Here is a 16,983-nt window from a genome sequence, read left to right as displayed (position 1 = left end):
AAATAGAAGATAAAGAATTTTTAGAATTCAACTCTATCATAGACTCTTTAAAATATAATCACCACATCATCAACTATTTAAATAAATAACTAAATAAAAAAAAATTTTAACGCCAAAAATATATACAAGGATGGTAAAAAAAAAATTCTTAAAAAGAAAAAAAAAATACGAAGAAGGAAAAAAGACAATGCTATTATCTGCATTGTTCCCTATTATCTCATTCTTATTCCTATAAACAATCCAAGAGAGATCAAACAAAAAAACAATCAGAACTTGTTTCTTCTCCTATTAAAGCTGCCACATGTTCATCATAAAATAACAAAGCCATATAGAAAAAGCTAAGAAAAAAAAAATGAAGTAAAAATCAAACCTTTAAGACCAAGGCATCGGCATCCCCATCAGCAAGACTACACCGGACAGTCTCCAAAACATCATGAAACAGTTGGTGAAACATATACAATGATGGTAAAAAAAAAAAATTCTTAAAAAGAAAAAAAAAACGAAGAAGGAAAAAAAAAAGTGAGGAAATAAAAGATAAAGATTTTTTAGAATTTAACTCTATCATGGACTCATTAAAATCTAATCACCACATCATCAACTATTTAAATAAATAACTAAATAAACAACAATTTTAACGCCAAAAACATATACAATGATAGTAAAAAAAAAGAAACTAAAAAACTTTAATGCCAAAAACATATACAATGATGGTAAAAAAAAAAATTCTTAAAAAGAACAAAAAAATACGAAGAAGGAAAAAAAAAGTGAGGAAATAGAAGGAACTATTTCAATTCAAATTTTCAAAATTACATTTAAAAAATAAATAAATAAAAAAGAGAGTTAACATGATACATATAAAAAATAAATAAATAAAAAAGTAGAACTCAAAGAAAGTCAATCATAAACCAAAGAAAAGAAAACAAAGAGGAACTTGCAAAAGATAGAACTTGAAAATTTGTTGGTTGAATGCTTCTTTTGTAGAATAAGGTAGCCTTATCTTTGGATTACAATACCTACAACATGAAATGACAATTCATTAAGAAGTATAGTAGTAGAGTATATGAAAGAACCATTCATTTGAAAATTACATTTTAAATAAAAAAAAAAAAAAAAGAGAGTTAACGTGATAAATAAAAAAAATTAAAAAATAAAAAGTAGAGCTCAAAGAAAGTCAATCATAAACCAAAAAAAAAAAAAACAAAGAGGAACTTGCAAAAGATAGAACCTGAAAATTTGTTGGTGCCTCTAATAATAAATGTATTTAATCTAAAGAAAAAGAAAGGAGGATGAGAGATAGAAAGTGAGATAGAAACTGCAAAGCATACGTGAGTTTATGGGTTTTAAAGTGTAGGAGTTTTAATTTACATATTTATCTTGGTTAGTTAAAAACTTGTAAGTGAATATGATGAGGGTACTTTAGGCATCCAAAATGTGGAATCCAAACCGTAGAAACCCTTAAATAGTATTACAGAAGATGACAAAATTTTTTTTTTTTTTTTTGGTACTAGAATTTTTCTTTAAAATATGTTTTAAAGAACTAAACAGAAATATTTGAAACTTTGAGGAAGAGCACAATTAAACCAAACAAAAATATATTTTCAAAAAAAAAAAAAAAAAAAAACTTCAAATCAAGCACTGCTTGTGGGCTTGATTAGAGTTTTCATTTATCACATCATCTTTTTTTTCATCCACTAATTGATAAAAACTTTTTTTTACAAATTTAAAAAGCTTAGGACCAAATTAAAATATTTGAAAAGTTAAAGATCATTTTGAAATATAAGACAAATGTTAAATATCAAATCCATAATTAAATCTATTATTATTATGAAGTGGGTGTTATATATTGATATTCTATTATATTTATAATTAAACTTTTTTGCTTTTATTTTTTTATTCTTTTTATTTTTCTAACAACAATATTATAAATATGTCCCAATTTCACAAGAAGATGATATGATTGATTATGAGTGGTCAATTAAAAGTGATACGTCTGTGTAAATAAAAGTGAATAAAACGTGTAAACTATTTATAATTGACCACATTATCAAATGAGTCCCTAAAATTATTATTTATCTAAATACCCTACAAGTTATTATTTGCAAATTAGTGATTCTTATTAAAAGATGCACATATATTTGAGGATAGAAGTCAAGATACACATGATTTGAGGATAGAAGTGACGATACACATGGATTTGACGATAGAAGTGACTTCACATATATGTTACTTTTCCTTTCAATGATTTTATGATAAATTCAATTTTTTCACCATGACCTTTTCTTTAAGTAAAAGAAAAAAAAAAGTAATTAACTTTTTTTTTTATATATAAGTAATATATTATTGACCAAAAAGCCCAAAAGTGGGCAAAGACAACATCGGGAGAACCTGCCCATCAGAATCCTCACGAAGAACCCAAGAAGGGATGGATGAGACGAGTTGGGATCCCTAGTAATTAATTTGCTTCATCGTTAAAAATAATAAACATATTGTTGGTTTGTTTAAAATGATGGGTCTAGTACGTCTAGGTGACTTCAAGGTTTGTCTTAATTTAGCGTACAAGATGGTCTTGAGAAGGTGAGCAAACTCCATGATTAAGGATTGGAATTCGTATCCATATCTTTTATCTCAAAAATAAAATAAAAAAGATTGGAATTCGTATCTGCCTTAAATAAGGATAACTTGTTTTGTCCTACATGTATTTTCTCCTCCTCAAAAGGGGGGGGGGGGGGGGGGGGGGTTGTTAACTCCACAATATCTTGGAAAAATTATATCATGTACCCAGTATATATGTCGGGTCTTTCACACAGAGGCGGGCTTCACATGCTGTGGAACCCACTTGTACGTGAGAAATTGCATGTAGTATATCATGTACCAGACATATTTGTTGGATCTCTCACATAAACTAAATGCACTTGTTTTTTACTCTCTCCTTACTCTCGCCACTACCTCTCCCTTTTATTTCTCACTTCTATCTAATCAATGATAAAACTGCCAAATTAGGGATGGTAAAATACCTTCATCCCGTGCACCGCAAGAAACCTATGACCCGACCACACTCCACAATATTGCCATCTCTAGCCTCAATGAAGAGGACTTATCAAATCATCATGACATTGGTTTGCTAGTTCAATGGCAATAATGTAAAGAACGCGAGACTAAACTAAACTGTAGTCTTTAAGACCTTCAATGCTATTACTAACACTAATCACAATCAAACTACTTTGAAGCTAATAATACTGAAACATAATTTTGAGAATGAAGTTTAATGAAACGAAACTGTATGCTTGTATTAAAGATTACAGTGAGCGAGGCTTAATCCTATTCTACAAATTAAAGGAAATACATAGATAAATAAGTAAAGTTTGGGTTGTTTGTGTGTGGTTCTTAAAATGCAAGTCTTATTCATGCTTGGAACTCCACAGTTACCAAATATTATATTGAGCATACATGCTACAAACTTTGTTGGAGCCTTTAGGCTTCAACTTACAATAGGAAAATGAAACATGTGTTCATATTATGAGCAGTGTACTTGTTTTAATTAAAATAATTGTTTACGATCATTTAAATGTGGTTAAATAATCATGTTTAATGCATATAAGAGAAACACAAGTTATCTTTCATATTATTCAGTTGAAGCCTATAAGGCTCCAACTAAATTTATAGCCAAATTTTGTCTTGCTTTGCAATGACTAGAAGGAGGAGAGTCAACTTTGTAACAATGATTTTGAACAAACACATAAATTATAAAGTCTCTTTGCTTTGCAATGACTAAAGGAAGAAGAGTGAACTTTACCAAAACCCTCCATTTTCATAAAAGAACACCTACAATAAGTTCATGAATTGCTTTTTAGAAAAAATAGGGAACAGAAAATTTGAACCGTAATTCTCCTTTTATAGACAATCAGTCAATAATACTAGTTTTGAAACTCTTAACAAAGAACATCTAAATTTAAATCATTATGAAATAAGAAATGATAAGAAGAGATTGTCAAATATTCTTGAGGATAACTGAAAAAGAAAATGAACTAAAGATAACTGAGACTTATGTTGGTTAAGGAAGATAACCTTATATAATTATGATAGTCAAATTCAACTTTTCCCGAATCTTATAAAAAAATTTCCTAAATAAGTATTTTGAAGAAAAAAAAGTTCATTTATTAGTTATCGTAATATGTTGAATTTCAATTTACACTTTTTTTTAATGAAGAATTTAAATTTAAAATTAGTGGAACAGAATTGTCATGATGTAAAAAAAAATTAGTAAGACAATTGACTCATTGGAAAAGTTATAAATAATATTTGACCCTCCTAAGATCCCAAATATAAAAAGAATAATATTGAAAATTTCTACTATCATTATTAAATAATTAATAAAAATCAATAAGACCTATAAGATAAAAGGAACTATATATGAAAGTCGGACTATCAATATGTAAAATTAAAAAATTAAAAAGTTAGTGAAAAGAGAAATAAAATTTTGTGACTCTAGAATTTCAATGTGAATGGGAGAATTCACATGATGCTTTTTCATGCAAGTTTCATGCCATTTATAAGACCGGTCAGATATATGAAAACATTCTATAATAAATTGTCAGTGTCAAAAATCATTCACAATAAATTATTATGCAAGCATAAAATAATTACATATGTCATGTCCAAAAATTACAATAAGTTCATGCAATGCAAAAGCCTTCAACTACTATATAAAAAAAAATAAAAAATAAAAACTCATTTTTGAGTTCATCATTACAATGGACAGGTTCCATTTCCATATGATTATTTTTTTTGTCCACCACAATATTTTGTGGGTCCAGAGTCTAAAGACTTGCCAACTCAACTGGCTTGTTGAAGATATGCTAACCTAGTCACAGATTTACTAATCAATATTCAATAGAAAACAAGAAGAAGATACATATAAGTCTTTGCACCTCCAGATTCTGAGTGGCAAATAAGGGAACAGGTCCTGTCAAAACAAGCTGGTTAATGCTTTCCAGATATCATATTTATATATATAGAGTTTCTTGCACCAAGCTGTCCAAGGGTAGAGTTTTTATTTTTTATTTTTTGTTTATTTTCCAATTTTGTTTCTTTATTTATTTGAGTTTTTTGTTCCATTTAGCATGGTAATTATTTAATGTTATAAACACAACTTTTTTCACAAATTTTTTTACCATTATTGAAGTGCTTGATTGTAAACTCTATAAATGATGAGTTTAATGGTGTCAATTGCGCACACCATCATAGTCGGCCACTTCGACAATTGTGTGTATAATAGTATTGCGTGACGTGGTATAACCTCGGCCATGCCATGTGGCAGTATTGATCTCCATTAGCCAATGGCAAAAGGTTCATCTGGTCCAGGCGTCTAGCAACTCTTTAACATTCCATCCCAGCATGCATATACATTGAGCTCTTCACGTTTTTCCTTTATTTTATTTCATTTTTTTAAAGGATTTTTGAAGGAATATTCTTACAACACAGCCAATCCTACAGCTATTTATTGTTTAAATTAGTTGTTTAATTTAATAAATAATGGAACAGTTAGGAGGGAAAAGCAGCCCAAAACTCTAACTTTTCTTTTTCATTTTGAGATAAAGATGCCCTAATAATAATAGTCTAATATATGGCCTTTGCATTGGTCCATTGGGTTATCTATTTGACACCATAATTGTCAGTGGAAGAATCCTGATCAACATTTTATCATGAGCTTTTTCAATTTAGGTTACAATAGATATATATGGTTATTATTCTCTTTTTTTCCTTTTTTTGTTGGGAACATATCTTGGAACATTGCAATATAATAATAATGTTGGGTGGAAAGGTATTTTCGTATCTTTAATATATAAATATGAACACTAATGTTAAATGACTTATTTATAAACATTATTTTTAACCATGAGGTTTTTTTTATACAAGATAGAATTTCTACTCTGGCCTAATCTAAGTGTATATGTGTGTAAAACTCCCTCCTAAAGACTTGAATCCCGGCCATTGCCCCTCACACCCCACAAGCATTTATACTTGATATTTGTAGAGTGACTATCGTACCAAGAGTGCGTGATAGTGTTTTGAACCGTGGGTTTCAGTTTACTTAATTGATAAAATATTTTACTATAAAATAAATTTTAAAAAGTTTAGTATTTTAGTTTGATAATAAAAGAGGAAATATATGCCCATTTGACATTATATCTATTTTTTTTAAAAGTAAAGATTTGAATTTCGAAATTTTCAGTAACTGGTTGGTATTAATCTGGACCAATATTGATGTAGAAGCTGAATATTTGAAATAGTAATAGTCTTATTATTGAAGTGGAAATGGCCAGCTTTATAGCTTTAATCATTTCGCCCTACTTATTTGCCATTAAGTGCAAATTGGTTTCCTCTATAAAGAAAGTGCAAATTGTTACACTGATGGATGAGCAATGTTCTTTTTGTGACATAAACTAGGGAAAAGTAAATTGCTTTACCCTGTCACTTGTGATAGTGATAGAACGAAATATGTCCCCATTTGACATCAGTTATGTTGTTCAGAATTAAGATATATTCTTCTTCTTTTTTTGCTAAAATAATTAAGATATATATTCAGAACTTGAATTTATACTATGCTGTAGACAACGATAAATTTAAAATTAGTATAGAATTTGATGTTTAAGATAACTTTATACAAACTGGTTTAGTAACTAAAAAATTTATAATTTGACCATATTAAATAAAATAAAATTTTTCTAAAAAAAATAATAAAAATAACCATGAACATTAATAAATATCTTATTTAGCATAACAAAAATTTTATTTTATAAAGTTAACTATATAATTATTTGTATGGGAAAAAGTGAAAAATTAAACTTAAGTATGACAATATTAATAATTCTCCCAAAAGTAAAATAACATTTCATATATATATATATATATATATATATATATATATATATTCATGAGAATTAAGATGTTTAGGGAAATTATAATTCTCAAGAATTTTATAAAATGAATAATCAAATATTCTCAATTATTAACATTTCTCTTATTGAATTCTTGGGTAAGGAATACATCCTTAAATCTTCTTTCTACGGTAGGTAATGCCGTAATGTACGCTTCAAAACATTCACATTCTCATAACTAGGGAATATTTTATTTTTGATAAAGCTAGAATATATAAAACTCTTAGTTAGAAACCTTTCAACGAACAAGAATAACACCACTTTCCTTTCTTCACCTAAACAATTCCCTCGTTTGAGTGTTAAGAAAAGTTTGACCATGGTTCAACTTACAACAAGAAAATGACATATATTCCTATCATGAATAATGCACATGACTCACTTAATTGGTTAAGTTAAGTAAGTCATGTATATTACACATAACAGAGACACGTGTCATCTTCTTATAGGAGGTTGAAACGGAGGGCTCTAAACAGATTTGAAACCAAACTTTGTCCTTAGGTTCATGGTATTGTTATTATGAATATAATTTTTCTCTAAACTGGTTTGGAGAAAAGTTCATCCAAACCATTATGTGGCAACTCAAAAAACTATTCACATGTAATTGTAGTCATGTGATTTGTTTTATGATTTAATACCTGTATATAGTTTTTTAAACATTCATATAATGAGTTTGAAGAGATTTATCCAATTTATGTAACCACACTCATATGAGTGTGGTTATATATCAACAAGAAGGCCTTTCAATCCAATACTTAATTGCCATAAATCATGGAAGAAACATAATCATTTTATCATTAAGTACTTTTTATTTTTGGTACTCCAATATTAATATTTTTCTAATATAGTTTTTATTTTATTCAAAAAGACAATGATAAAGTTTAGTTACAAAATTAGTTGTAGTTTAATGTTATAACCTTACTCAATATTATTAAAATTATTACATATTTCGAAAATATAACTATTAACTTGCATGTTCTTTACTCTCTTAATACACATGTCAAATTTTGTGCCAATTGGATATTATTTTATTATATAATCTATAAAATTATATTTTATACATAATTTTAAACTCTAAAAAATTGCAATTTAAAAATTCTATTGATGAAATTGCTACTGATCTTTAATTTTGTAGAAATTTTACAAACATGAAGAATATAAGACGAAAATGTAATTTAATAGTGGATTTGTCAAAATTCACATCCTATAAAAAAATATTAAGTAAGGTTGTAGGCTTGTAGCCTTAGGTTATAATTAATTTTATAACTAAATTCTGTTCAAAAACAATACTTCCCATTTCTTTTTTCTATAATTTTATGCCTTTATTTGGATTTAAATTAAATAAAGCAATTTTGAAAGCTTTTGTAGCTTTTATTTGAAGAACAATGCATCTATTGTTGTTACCTAAAAATATGATTTGGTATACAGAACAAAACCAACAAAAAGGTACAAAAAGAGCATTACTTTGATTTGAGATTCAAATGTATAGCCTTGCATTTCCTTTATTTTCTTTTTTCTAGGGATCGAACCTTAGATTTTCATTTTCCCATTGGAGACACCAAGAAGTGTCATCCAAATCCAATCACAGGTATTACCAATTCATTTGCAGCAATCACGGTGCCCTCCTTCCTTCTAGCCTTCACATTTAGTAATTGACCCATATATTGCCAAACTTTTATAACAAGGATATGAGAGCACACCCATGGCATTTATGGCCTATTTGAATTGAGGGAGAAGGGGGAGCAGTGGAGGGGAGTAGAGTTAACTAAAAATAGACTAATTTTTACTCTACTCTACTCTATTTCCCCTACTTCTCCCTCTCTGACCATTAGTCTCTCTTTTCTTTCTTTGCCTCTGATATGACGAGAAATCTGAATCCCAGAGTGGTCTACAATTAAAAAGGATAAAACTTAGGTACAGTACCTCAGGTGCTGTTCCTTAGGTTCCCCTCTTAAGATTTAGCCATGTGACTGCTTAACTAAAAAATACACTTCCATCTCATGAGAAAAAATCCACATGGCATAATCTTAGGAGAGAAACCTAAGAAACAACACCTAAATATTATACCTAAGTCTTGCCCAATTAAAAATTGCAGCTTTCATGACCTCACTATTTTATAGCAAAGTGATAGGGCAAATACAACAGAATCTGTCAGTAGCCAAATCAATAATTAGTAAATAACAAATGACCACAAGTCACTTGGATGGCTTAATGTTCAACCCCTTTCCCTACGAACAAAATGTACTTGGAACAAATTTGAAATCCCATTCATTCATCCCTCCAAGAACATGCAATATATGTAAAATTTCAGCACTCTCTACCTCTGTCTCACAACACAAATATTCTCTCATGGATCTAAAATTTTAAGTATGTGAGATTGACATGTGGCACCCTACCACCAAAGATGCTCCATGAGGAAAGTGTAAGTTAATTTTCTAACACACCTTACAACTCCTCCTACAGTAGCCAGGAAGCTCTGGAGATCCAACCATATACTCCGGGTTCTTCGTGCACTCTCCAAGTGCAGCCCATCTGTCACAGCTATCATTCAGATCAGTGCAGTTTCCACTAGCTGGGTTCAAGATCTTGTCAAACGAGTCCACGTGAATCCACTTTGTTGCTGACCATTTCTCACCTTCAATCACAGGGCAACCTGCATGGAGACTGTTTGTGTCTGGAATGGCAGTTGGGTGGAGACTGAAGAAAAGAAGTGCATCCCCTCTTCGTGGTTTCACTAAGTATTTCCAATGCAGGGTTGGAAGATAACAGAAAATCATGTCAGCTTATCGAAAAGGCAACATTGTGAATGCACGACAGCAATGATAATTTGACCAGTGGCTCACCTGCTATTCCTTTTTTTGCACATTCAGAGAGATCGCCATTCGTTTCAGAAGCTTTACGACGTGCGGGTTCCTGTTGGCAGATTGGCATACATATATTTAAATAACCAAAATAATATAAAGAAAATAATCAGGTCAGCAAATGTTCCAACATGCTCATAGAAGGAGAAAAGTTCCAAGCTCCCCCACCCTCCAACAACAAAAGAGAAACCAACAAAAAAGGAAAAGAAAATCCAAATTTTCTGTATTAAATATCAAAATTGAAGAGGAGCATTGCATCATCCCCACCATACAGGTTAAGCGCATGTATGATGGTTGTGTCCCTCTTTTATCTTTTAAGAGTTCAATGAATATCTGCTTCTCTTTTTCTTTTCATTTTTTCCATTTTTCTGGAAAAGTTTTGCCAAGAATGTCAAAGAAGGTTGACTGCAATTATGAATATAAAAAAGTTCTAATGAAAATGAACAGAGTCAATACTTGAACTGACCTCTGCTTCAGGGAACACTGTTTCGCCACCTTTGGCCACGTCAGTAAGATACATGAGTACCGTTGCAATTCGGTGTCCACCCCGGGCTATATTAACCTTGTCGGCAAAGTAATCATAGTGTGGGTCATATTTCTGCCCAGGCTCATATCTTAACACTTGTATGTCCTCCCCATTTTCTGAAATTCAAGGAACACAAATCATATCTAGTTCCGTGTTCCAGTATCAAGACGAAGAAATCAATCTGTATCATTTCACATATTACAAGATGGACATTGATAATACACTTTCCTAATGATATCTACAATATAACACACTTTTGACCATACACTTTCCACATTTTTTTTTTTTTGGTTAAGTTATTCATGCACCTAGTGGTTCATGAATCCACTATCTCACCCTCCATCCCATTAATATGGGAGGAAGAAATGCTAGTTGAGCATAGCTCACTGGCAAAATGTTTTCTGTTTGATTGTATCATATTCTGAATTATAAACAAAAAGTTTATTGACCTGTGTAGATGGGATTCAGAAGGCCTTGATAGCATGGCCAGAATTGCTGATTTAGCAATATTAAGAGAGCGAGGAGCCACAAAACCTTTTGTGGCAGACCCTACATGTAATTTCCCCCCTTCCCTCTCTACCTCTATTAACTGGTAAGTTATGCACACAGAATGAGTCTTGAAACCACATCTTTACCCTTTATTTATTCTTTACGAAGGGAGGAAATGCCACTTGAGATAAGCCTCATTTCGACAAACCATACGTCTAAATCCTAATTAGTTCTGAATTCTAAACGGTCTTGCATCATCTGTATATGGAAAGACCATTGATGAGGCTATGTGACATATGACAGATTGCTTAGCTATCATACCTGATGCAAGAATTAAGCTTACCACCATAAATTTTGTACGTTTGTTTTTTTGTTAAGATGAATTTTCTACCTTAAGGTCATCGTCGATGTTGAAACCTGTTTTGGTTGTTGGGGCTTAGAGAAATAGGAAATAGGGAATAGAATAAAAGGTTTTACCGGTTCAATTCAATGGTTTCAAGTATGGTTTACTGCAGGAAGTTAACCAAAGGTTTATAGAGCACTCACAATGAGCAAATAAGGTATCACACCGTTGAGAGCATCTTAAAAGCCACTTTAAATTCTCTCCATTGATGCTGAAAATTCTATAGATTACAATGCTCTTTTTATGGGTAGCTGTGACATCCTTGTAAGAATGGGAATTCAGAATGTATGACTAGTAAACTAACATGGAACCTACTTAACAAGTGAAACCAAACATAGAAAGCCAGGAAATAATCCTACTGAGAATATTTATCCATGAAAAAAAAAAAAAAAAAACCGACAGAGAATAATACATATGGGCCACATCTAAATCCCTTCCAGAAAATATGGAAATTGCCTGATTATGATTGGCTCAATAAAAAATATGAAGAAAGGAATAAATAAAAAGTAAAAAAGAACTGATGGGTGAAACAGCATAGGAGCATGAAGATTATCTTCACTTATAGACCATCTCTCCTTGTGACACACTTTTGTTATTTTAAGGGTAGACAAAAGCATATATCAAAATAGTAAATCAACTCATTTCTTTTCTTAATAGAATCACAATTATCTTTCATTCAACCAACAAGCTTGAAGTGATTATACAGAGATATCTACATAATGATTGCATTGATAGCCCCCACCATAAAAGAGGGAGTGTAGACACAAAGGGATACCTTTTGGAAGAAATGTCCACGTAGCTAACTTGTCCTCTATACCAGACACAATAGGATCCTACAAAAGAATGATAAGAGTGAAAAACTTGTACCTATTTTAGACAGCAGAATATGAGGTAATTGATGGAAAAGTAAGCAATCAAGTATGAGTTTTAAACACAAGGGAAAAAAAGAACTAAAGAAAGCATAATCAAGTAGACCCACAACCAAAAACTATATCAATAGCAAGGTTTAAGACTGTATTTCACCCAAAATGAGTCCCTTTAGGTTCTTTGGCATAAAAGAACTCACAAAAGGAGCACATAATTTTGACCATTATCAACTAAAGCAAAATTATCAAAGTTATTTTGTGGTTATTTGCTCCCATTTTAGAACCAAATTTTAAATAAATAAATTTTTTTTTATAGGTAAATTTTAAGTAAATAAATAAATAAATAATGTTAAGGGAAGCTTGAAATGCTAACAATTATAATGCAATAATATTAACAAAGTAGAAAGACAATAACATTTACTTCATAAGAAACCTACAACATGACTAAACATTGCCAAACAAGGAAGAGGAAGATAGCATATATGCTATTTGTGTATAAAATATTTGGAGAGAACTTAGATTCAGAAGTTAGGTTTAAATGACTCAAATAAAGTATCAAAGGACGGAGTAATCATAGAGATACTACAAATTTTACTACATAAAGTCTTACAAATTGATGATATGTCACCAATCACAAAAAAGAAAAGTAATTCAAATATTTATTTATTATGTTATTGAAGTGGCACCAATAACATTCATTGTCATCGTCACATCAGAATGTAAACTTTTAGAGTAAAATTGGTGGTAGCTTAATATAAGCAAAGATTTACACTTTATTAAGTATGTAGATTTGAAATAAGGGTCCAGTTAATGGGCGCCTCAGGACATTCGTTAATAAGTCATTTTAGAAAAGTTTTGATACCAATTTTTTTTTTTAATAAAATATTTCTAAAAATATATTCTAAACCAATCCATTAACTTTTCCCTTGAAATAATTAGGTATAAAATGTTATCAAACTAAAATTAAAATCCATCTTATCTTTATTAAATTCATATCAATCAATTTATAAATAGCAATCATTCTTCAATCCCCTTGATTTTGAAATCCTCAAAATCCAAATGCAACCAAAGTAGAAAAACACAAATGGATTTAAAAAAAAACAATAAAATTTCACAAAAGAATTAAACCTTGCCCTTATTGATGAACATTCCGGAGCTGGTACGAACTTCGCTGAGCTTGCTTTTACCGGATTCGTTATCCGCCACCGCAGATCTCTTCAACTCCGATTTCGCCTGAATCACAATTACGTAATCAATTACTAATCGAATCCAAAAATCCTAATTGAAATCATTGATGAAAATCTTAAATCACACTCACAAGCGAGATCAAATGGTCGCATTCTAAGTCCGTAAGAAAACCTTCGTACACAAACGCTCTGCAAACAAAAATTGAAAAAAAAAAAATTTTTGAAGTAAATATTGAATCTTAGCGAATTGAGCTATTTTGAGAGAGAGAGAGAGAGAGAGATTGACCTTGGCTTCCATGAAACTTGTTTAGCTTTAGCGGGATTGATGATGGAGCTAGGAGAAGCAGCATAGGAGGACGAAGATTCACGGAGGATCGAAGAGATCGAGAGCAAAAACAGGAATAGATGAGACCAAACCATCGGTGTGAATGCTTGGTCGTTGGAGAGAGAGAGATTTTCCGGGAAAATGTCAAATTTTCTGAGAAAATTTTTTTAAAAAAAAATGTTTGTTACTTTGGCTTTGGACTTGGTTAACTCTGTGTGTGTATCTTTCTGAAGTTCTGACTCATCTAACTGTCACTGCCACTGCCACTGCCACGGGTATTTGTACCGCTTCCACTTAAGGATGATTGTTATTTATCATTATGTCAGCTAGTATGTAACCCTTACGCACAAGCATGGTGAGTTATAGCGGTCTTATTGATGTTAAGTTGGACTATAGAACATATGGAATATTAGTTCAATTAAGATACTTAGAGATACCAAAATAATTTTTTTGTTACAATTTTTATGATATTAATTACTTCAAATTTTTCATTATACTGCTATTATGTATATAATGTTTAAAATCACTATTAGATAGTACATATATAATATTAATTCATAATCATTGTCTGTGAAATTCTACTAATTATAAATACAACACAAAATAAAAGAATAAATTAGTCTAATAGTATCTCCTAAATTGAAAGGAAATAGGTGTATGGGATCATTCAGCTCAATTACAATTTGTTACGTTCAAGATACTGACATACAAAATATTTGAATAGAAACAATATAAAAAATATGTTCATTAATTCATAGAAAAAATAACAGTAAAAATCTAAACAATTTAATTTGTATGGAAAGCTAACAAAAGCAAAATTCAATTTTGAACCTAATTAAATTTTCTCTAAGCATTGGTTGGAGGGTGTGTGTGTATAAATATATAATTAGGTTTTTTACAATTTATTTATATTGAATTCTTCGTTTTTTATATTGACTTAACTTACTTGGCACAAAAATTTAAAAACTTAAATTAAATGAAACATCTATATATATATATATATATATATGTAGATGACATCAATTGATTTATGGTCTAGGTAGAATTTGAACCCTAGATTTCATATTCAACGACAAGAGATTTTGTTAATTGAATTGACTAAAAGTCTAAAACTCATGTTTCAAGACTTTGCTAATTAAACTAACTAAAACCCAAGTTTCAAAGCTATATTTTAGACAACAATGATGCAACAAATAATAAGATTAATGACAAAATAAATTTCACTACATTTAAAAAAAAAAAAAAAGATTGTAGGTTTTGATCCTTATATAGAAAAGCAATGTCAGTAATTGTACTGGAAAAAATAAAGTTGTAGAATTTATTGTTTTAGATAAATTTTAATCATTATTAAATTAAAAAACCCTTTTTGTTTTTATAATTCAATATAGCAGGTGTAAGGGCGCGGTTTTGGATCCTAAGCCCAAAAGATAAAAGGATTAAGGTCCAAAGAGCCTAACACAATGAATTTGTAGAGATTGAGCTTGAAACTAGATTTCAATGAGTTGGACAACAATCATAATAGGTTAAAGTTGACAAAAAAAATAAAGATAAATAGGTTTTGTGCAAAATGAATCTTCCTCGGCAAAGTCCGAGGAGAGTAATTATTGTATATATCTCTTTTAAACTTAATTACAATAACAGTTCTTCTGCCTACAATGTTTTTTTCTACCAATTCTCAGATGTCCCCTTGTAATGGGCTATTTCTTCCTTATATTCTCTTGTTTTTATTCATCTCCACCATCCACGTGTAGGTCAAGTTGCCTCTCTTGATCCTTATCCCATCAGCACCTTATTAAAATCTTTGGAAATAACTATAAGGCTGAATATCACTGTTCAAGTATTACCTCCACATTAATGCGGCCAGAGAGTTAGCTACAGAGCATTTAATACGGAGGTAGCAGCTTTCTTTTAGATATTTCTTAGCTTCCCTTTGTCCTATTATCTCCTGATATTTATCCTTACCAATAGAATTTTCCAGAGTATTGCCCTTGATGGCAAGTCAACTCCTTTGACCCCTACTCTGCTAAGCCGATGAGGCATCTCTCTTCGGACGATCTTCCCAAACCCTCATGACTAGGACTCTTCCATAACTCACTAATTTGTATCTCTTTGCTAACATTTACCTGTCCTTGGATTATTAAATATCCTCGGATAAGTCACACGGCCCAATATACATTCATGGACCTTTCATCCCTACAGCAGGAATAAGAGATTTGAGATGAAGACGTCTCCACGTTAAAAAATAAAAACACCCCAAAAAGTCAATTAAGCTGTTAAACTAGTGGCATTTAAAATTGAATACATAAAATTTTGGTCAAAATGGCAAAGTACCACTATTTAGCAAAATATGTAGGGATCTACCACCATTTGCAAAAATAATTAGAGATCTACCTCTTTTTAAAACTTGGTAGATTACTAAATATTTCATAAACAGTGGTATATTGCTAAATAGTGGTATATGACCATTTTAGCCTAAAATTTTGAATGGCTATATTTGAACTTCTAAAGTTTTAATTAAAATAAAATTGTTAAGAGTTCACTTTTATTTTTATTTTTTCATTTAATGTATTTTTACCTCTAAGTTTTGAAAAGAAATAAAATTTTTATATTAATACTATAAAAAATATATATAGAGGGTCAGACTTTGTTTAGGTCTAGTACATTTAGTGCACTGGACCTGGTCAATTGGTGACACGTGTCTAAAAGTAGATACATATTATCATCTCAACAGGTCTAGTACTACTGAATATTGAACCTAAGCCTGTGTCAATTTTCTTTATACATTTATAATAAAAGTAATTGTGGTGGGGACCTTAAATTTTTGGAGGCGGCTACTTTTAATTTGAAAGCACTATATGATGGAAATGCGTTGTGAAATCTTTATTCAGGCCTATGTGAAGACAGCTTCAAAAGTGTATAGTTTTATATTCAAAATTATCTGTTTAAGCCCATCTTATGGAGCTAGCAAGTAGCAAGTGAGTAAGTCTTACGCAATGTGGCTGGAAGTGCAAAAAGCTTATGGATTGTAATAATGAAATCAAGCAATAAGAATTTAGTCAAATCCTGTCTTAATATGAAGTGGGTAAGTATTAGATATCCATTTTATACTGTGAACTCGTATTTTAAAGCCATTACAATTTTCCTTACCCAAAACATTACCTCTCATCAAGACATTTAAAAAAGGTTTTAACAATGAACATTTGATCTAAATTTGGAGGCCAAGTTATAAGGTAAAAAAATATTAGACCCTCATCTCACTTGGTGAATCCATCTTTTAAAACTATAGTGGCTATTATCATGTCACATCATCCAAATAATTAAAATGTCATATAGAAAAACATATTAAAAAAAAAAATGTCATTCTTAAGAAAATCCAGATCAAGCATCTAAA

At 30.5% G+C, this 16,983-nt stretch overlaps 1 protein-coding gene across 1 annotated transcript; it reads right to left on the bottom strand.

The window, feature by feature from the left end:
• Nucleotides 1–9,084: 9,084 nt before the first annotated feature.
• Nucleotides 9,085–13,964, bottom strand: LOC142624620 (putative prolyl 4-hydroxylase 4). The gene is made up of 7 exons (XM_075798268.1): nucleotides 13,554–13,964; nucleotides 13,399–13,456; nucleotides 13,209–13,313; nucleotides 11,990–12,047; nucleotides 10,263–10,438; nucleotides 9,779–9,848; nucleotides 9,085–9,669 (listed from the first exon to the last, which is right to left on the bottom strand). The coding sequence occupies exons 1-7, from the start codon at nucleotides 13,685–13,687 to the stop codon at nucleotides 9,371–9,373; spliced, it is 900 nt and encodes a 299-aa protein (XP_075654383.1). The 5' UTR covers nucleotides 13,688–13,964; the 3' UTR covers nucleotides 9,085–9,370.
• Between the last annotated feature and the right edge of the window lie 3,019 nt (nucleotides 13,965–16,983).

Source organism: Castanea sativa, chromosome 2 (genome assembly GCF_040712315.1).
Source record: "Castanea sativa cultivar Marrone di Chiusa Pesio chromosome 2, ASM4071231v1".
NCBI classification, from domain to species: domain Eukaryota; kingdom Viridiplantae; phylum Streptophyta; class Magnoliopsida; order Fagales; family Fagaceae; genus Castanea; species Castanea sativa.
The sequence above is the reverse complement of the archived record's forward strand: the minus strand, read 5'-3'. Positions and strand labels throughout refer to the sequence as shown.